This window comes from Aplysia californica, unplaced genomic scaffold, assembly GCF_000002075.1.
Source record: "Aplysia californica isolate F4 #8 unplaced genomic scaffold, AplCal3.0 scaffold00079, whole genome shotgun sequence".
Lineage (NCBI taxonomy): Eukaryota > Metazoa > Mollusca > Gastropoda > Aplysiida > Aplysiidae > Aplysia > Aplysia californica.
The window spans coordinates 1,172,925-1,179,349 of NW_004797349.1; the positions used below are offsets into that span (position 1 = coordinate 1,172,925).

The window sequence follows — 6,425 nt, forward strand, 5'->3', positions numbered from 1 at the left end:
AGATAGATAGATAGATAGATAGATAGATAGATAGATAGATAGATAGATAGATAGATAGATAGATAGATAACAAATGAATATCACAAACTCTTTCATTTATACTCACTGGCAATCATGGGGTATTTGTACTGCTCTCTCGGTTCCCATAATAACTTTTCACCACTTTTTGACTGTTGATCGTTTAGTTTGTTCCCACCTGAGGACTCAAATAAAGGCATGCTGACCAAGAAATAAATGTTGTTAACTGTAAGTATTCTTTACATAACATACGTGGATCTATAAAAGATGATTGTAAAAGGTTGATGCCATTATGTTTTCGGGTTTTATTGTTTTTATTCGTGTAAGTTTAAGTAAGAGATTTGTAGAACTTATAACACAAATATGTGATTCAAGTGCCCGAAGATTAGACGTGTCACTAGACAGTAACATACAATGTAGGGGAGCATACACATATTTATATATACACGAGAAAATATGTTTGTATGTGTGTGTGTGTATGTGTGTGTGTGTGTGTGTGTGTGTGCGCGCGCGCGCGTGTGTGTGTGTGTGTGTGTGTGTGTGTGTGTGTGCCCGCATTTTGTATTTTTATTGTGATTGCAGGAGCCTTTCACCAAGCCATTGATACGTACAAAATACAAACATATTTTTGCATTGTGCATGCCGCATACCAAACTGTAAGCTTACCGGGCCAAGCTCTTCTGTCCCTTTGGAGGATGTCAAGGGCGACCGCCTTGTAATATTCGTCAGCGTAAGTCAGGATCTCACAGCTTGTTCTTGCTGCCAGAAAGATACGCCTCTGTTTAATATTGATTATCTTGTGGAGGAGGAGGAGGAGAAGGAGAAGGGGAATATGAGGGGGAGGAAAAGGAGGAAGACAAGAATATGAGGAGGAGGAGAATATGAGAAAAATAGTTGATGAAAATAAGAGGAAGGGGATAATATGGATATAAAAGGGGCGGAGAAAAGAAGCGAATATGAAGGAGTGGGAGAATAAAGGGAACGGACGAGGAAAGGGGTAAAGGAAGAAGAGCTGAAATTAAGAGGAGGAAGGGGTGGAGGAAGAAGAATTTGAATTTGGGAGAAAGGGAGGAGGACGGGAGTAGACCTGAGGGAAAGTACAAATTTAATTAAATGAAAATGGGGTGGGCGAATAAAGAGAAGACATGAGAGAGGTAAATATGTGGAGGAACACACCCAACTACACACTTGCCGGAATCCATCTCTAGTTGCCGTTGTAAAGTACTTACTAACAGCCTGTGAGTTAGAACTGACATAGTCGGTATATTAGAACTGACAAAGTCGGTATATCAGAACTGACGCTGTTGTTAGATTAGACCTGAAACAAAGTCGGTATATCAGAACTGACGCTGTTGTTAGATTAGACCTGAAACAAAGTCGGTATATCAGAACTGACGTTGTCGTTATATCAGAACTGTAACAAAGTTAATCTATCAAAACTGACACAGTCGGTACATTAGAACTGACACAGTCAGTAAAACATCTGAACTGACCTAATTCTTCACTGCCTGGGGCACATGCTCTGTCTTTATAGATATTCCTGGTAATGAAATGTGGCTCCTTTCTCGACAAATTGCTGACCAGTGGGTGGGCTATGATCTTTGAGTGGAGGTCCGTGGTGCCACACTTAGGAAAGCCTGAAAGACGACAAAAATACTTATTTTCATTCATAATTTGGTATTATGATGTGTAGGATCGTTCACCATGGAGAACAAATTTAACTCAATTCTAGAGTATTTTATAACCATTCATAGCGATTTAAATTTACAAATGTATAAATTCTTAAGCTCAGCACCAAGGAAATCCGGCCCCATCATGCTCGTGGGAGTTATTATTGGTTGCTACTTTCATCTAAATTCTGAATTCTGAAGAGTGTGATTTTCTTCGCAAATTAATACAAAGATATCATCTATTCTTCCAGGGTTGTGTATTGTGTAATAATGATCATAATAGATATACAAAGCACCATGGTGAAATCAGACTTTCGTCAAAATAATGACATCGAAGAAACTGACACATTTTTCTGCCCGTTAGTCAACTTTTATCTATTTTTTTCATAACATGTCCATAAAAAACCCACATAACTGAGTATTTTACTGTAAAACGTCGATCAAAGGCACGGAAAATGTAAATTAAATTTGCAGCTGTTAAGGGCACCTCAGCTTTGGAAGACACCAAACTTTGTCCCCCATTTTCTCCATCTTTCTCTGACATGAGACAACCCCCACTTCTCCATGGCAAATATCTCAACTTCTGTTCAATGTCGATGATTTTTTAAAACTAAAAATCAAAAACCAAAAAAAATATAAAAATTTAATCTGATACCAATAACTTTATTTATCCAAAATTTGACGACCACCTGATTACACCTCGTTGTAGAATGCCGCGTGTAAGTATATACCGAGAGAGAGAGGGGGGGGGAGACAGAGACAGAGACAGAGACAGAGACAGAGACAGAGACAGAGACAGAGACAGAGACAGAGACAGAGACAGAGACAGAGACAGAGATGATGATGGCGATGATGACAATGAGGAGGAGGAGGAGGAGGAGAAGGAGGAGGAGGAGGATATTTAATTAGTTTTATAGTTATCTTCCTAAAGCATGCCCTCTGACGTATTTCTGCGTAACTATAGAACTCATCATTTGACTCAGTTTTTACCAAATGAAGGGCAAGGGCGAGGATTGGGGGCAAGAAGGTTAGAGACCGGTCCCACGGACATTCGACTATAGTGGGAATGAAGATTTACTTTACATTGGGTTACATTGAAATGGCAGCCAAGTTGTTTTGTTTGCTTGCTTGTTTGTTTTCTTTATTGTTGTTGTTTTGTGGTTTGGTTTTGTTGTTTGTTTTTTTTTGTTTTTTTTAATTTATTTATTTATTTATTTATTTTTTATTTATTTTTTTTGGGGGGGGGGCAGAGTTGAAGAGCGCGCAGCAGTGAAAGTGCACCAACTTTCGTTTCCTCAGAAAAACTTATCCTCAAACATCTCTTCAACGGGTGAAACAATATCAGCCTTACTTTGCCCACCAGTTTGTACCAATGTATCTCAAATTCGACATATTTTCTCACGACAGCTGAGGCTGAATTAAAAATGTTGGAGTCAATTAGTATACCCCCGATCAAAACGCGAAGTTGTATTACAATCCAAAATATAATAAAGATAACTAAACAGAACAGCCGTCTCCTCGCCAGCTAGAAATACGCAAAGCACACGGACACAAAGGCAAGATAAAACATAGGCAGATAGGCATGCAGAGACTCAGACACAAAGACACACAAATACCCAAACAGAGCAACCGTCTCCGGTCTCCTCTTCAGCAAGAAACACATAAGGCAAACGGACACGCAGGCACAACTGAGCAAACGTTTCCTTACCAGCTAGAAACATGTTAGACACACGGACACACAAGTAACCAAAGAGAGCAACCGTCTCCTCACCAGCTAGAAACACGTAAGGCACACACAGCAACGTTCCATTAGCTCCCCTCTGACGCCAGCACGGGTTCTTGAACTCGGGCAGATATGGAGGCGTCACCTGGCGGTTGACGTTCAAGCCTCAGTAAACGAGATGGTATTACAGTCAAAATAGTTCAAAACAGTCACCCGTTGTCGGAGAATAAAATCAGTTGTCCTTGACTGCAGGTGGTCGTCTCATACAGTGTCATTGTATTTCTAAAAATAGGTGGGAAATGGGAAGTGGTCGTTTGTACATTTACTGTCTTGGACAAGTGACCATTAGAGCAGGTTCGACTGGATATCATGTTTAAATCTAACCGTATATCCGTCTAATTATTAGCTCAACCAATTTTCTCGTCTCATACAGTATTATGTAATTCACAATCCTAGCTAAAATTGCTGACACTGTAATGAAATACAATAAAACACCCCACACGCAAAAAGAACTAAAGAATTCTGGTAAATAATAATAAATAGTTCGTCTAATTACGTTTTTCCCACTTTTCTAAAAATTGTGTTTACGCACATACACAGTTAGTGCTGGACATCGACCATATCTAAATATCAACTTCGGGCTAAGGTTTATTGCTAAAACAGTAAAGTAATGTATTCAAATCATGCATTGGTAAATATTAACCCAAGTGAAATCCCCTGTCGGAGCCGCCAGTCTGTCCTCATCATAGACTTGTATTATCTAGACGGTACACTCTGACGTATTTCTAAAGATATTTATATAGGTACAGGTTGTTAAAAGAAAATAGAGGACCCAGTTAAAAAGCAATAACTCAATAATTTTTGCATCAAAATCAACAAAATTTTGCATAAATAAAATTTACAGAAGAAGACGTCATTTTTTATACGTTGTCGTTGTTGTTGTGGTTGTTGTTGTTGTTGTTGTTGTTGTTGCTGTTGTTGTTCTCGATCCTGCAATAACTTGGTTCACGCTTTTCTGTTCAATGCCACGTAATGATAAGTGCAGGTTTGATACAGTTGCTGTAATGTTCCTCAGATTGTCTTGCCAATGTTCGGTCTTGGAAGGATAAGCGTAGCTCTGCGGCTATTTAGGGTTGTGAAGTGGAACAGATGATGACCAATGATCCATATGCGTAGTCACACAAAGCACAAATTCAGGGGACTTCTGGTTTTATTCTGTTTTAGCGGAAGTGAATCAGTACATCATTGCCGTCAAGCACATACCTTTTAAGCGAAACAATTTTCAAACTTTACTATTTTGGCTTGTATTATAAGACACCAACTGGGCCCTCTCCTGAAACATCCCAATATCCCCATGAGCACCAAGGCGAAGCTCATCAACGCCATTTTCCTTCCAACGCTCACATATCAGTGCCAGACATGGACTCTAACAAAAGCCCTAGAGAGGAAACTGGTCACATGCGAGATGAAATGCTTAAGAAGAGCGGTCAACAAAACAAGAAGAGACAAAATTTAAAATGATGTCATAAAGGACACCGTGGGAGGAACACCAGTCCTACCACACATTGAAAAACAAAAGGTCAAGTGGTTCGGACACCTCAGGCGGATGCCCTCAAACCATTCAGCTCTGAGAGCATACAACACTAGATATTCTGGATGGAGAGCCAGAGGAAGACCAAGGCGACGATGGAGTGAATCTGTGACAGACACCCTTAAAGATCATGGGATGTCCCTCCTACAGGCCACACGACTTGCTGCAGACAGACACCTGTGTCTCCCCGCGACACCCCAGGGTACAAACGGAAGAAAAAAGTAAAAAAGTAAAAGTAAGTAAAGTTATAAGACACTGTATACCATACAGTATGTCCAAGTCAAATAATATATGCTACAGGTGAAAAACAAGTGCATTAAAACACAAATGAAAGCATGCGAGGCCAAGTCGTAAAACCCCCACTTGTTTTGGACATTCGTTATCTTAGGTATACGTCTGATGGAAATTTGTCCTTTAAGTTGACATTTGGTGAGGATTGGAAAGATATTCTACAAGGAAGAGGACAAACATAACCGTAAGTAGTCACTGAAAAAGAAGGACTTTTTACACAGAGGCCTTGAAGATCACGGAGGGGTAATTTAAACACATCCAGAAACTAAAAGGCGTTATCCCCAAAGACCACCGTGCATTCTACGATAATACCAGGCATTAAATATACGAGTTGTAAAAGTTCTGTCACACCCATTTTTTTTCAAAGTGCAATTACTCATTTGTTATCAAACATAGCCGAGCGAAATTTGTCACACATTATCTCTATTCATTTTCTGCCTACATGACTTGAAAAGAATTGGCTAATATATTTCCTTGTTCAAAGAAGACAAGTTTATTCGCACTGACCCTAAATAGAATCCAAATAAAAGTTTGCTCAGTATTTCGAGCGGCCTCTTCCAGTTTAACTTACTACTACAAAACGCCTGTTCATTGATTGAATTAATGTCCTTAGGGGTTGTCTGAGGAATTCCCTGATATTCCTTGTGAAACCCAGCCTTCAGTTCCTAACCAGTTTTCACTAGGTACGACTTGTTTAATATCCTCTGGTCAAGCAAATCTTACGGGTGTTCTGTTGGGTTAAGGCCTATTGATCTTGTAGGCCAGTCCAGAACATTGATTTGCTGAGTTTAGAAGGATTTTTGACTGAACATGGCCGCAAAGGGGCAGTTGTTGTCATGTTGGCACATTTCATCATCCGTACAATACAGGGAAGGGCGCGGAAACGAAGATTTTCGTCACAATAACGTCAGCCTGTGAGGTTGTTTTGAATAGTGACCAAATGTGTATGATGAAGAGAAGAGAGTCCACCCAACACCATCACACTTCCGCCACCGAATCGGTCCCCTTTTTCTCTTCTTTAAATGCGATGAATTAAAACCTTCACCATTTCTGAGTAGAAGACTATACCAACGTCTTTGGTTCTCTTGCCAATGTTTTTGCGATTTCCTCGATGTAGCAGGGTTAGAATGGT

The 6,425-nt window shown here is 39.9% G+C and overlaps 1 protein-coding gene across 1 annotated transcript in view; it reads right to left on the reverse strand.

Moving 5' to 3' along the window:
• The window catches only part of LOC101859087 (carbohydrate sulfotransferase 15-like), a 32,436-nt gene that overhangs the window by 20,768 nt on the left and 5,243 nt on the right, over window positions 1–6,425 (reverse strand). Inside the window, exons 3-4 of the mRNA XM_005094331.1 lie at window positions 3,397–3,576; window positions 1,512–1,655 (exon numbers count right to left, since the gene is read on the reverse strand). Of these exons, the coding sequence (XP_005094388.1) occupies window positions 1,512–1,655; window positions 3,397–3,576 (324 nt within the window). The remainder of the gene's footprint in view (window positions 1–1,511; window positions 1,656–3,396; window positions 3,577–6,425) is intronic.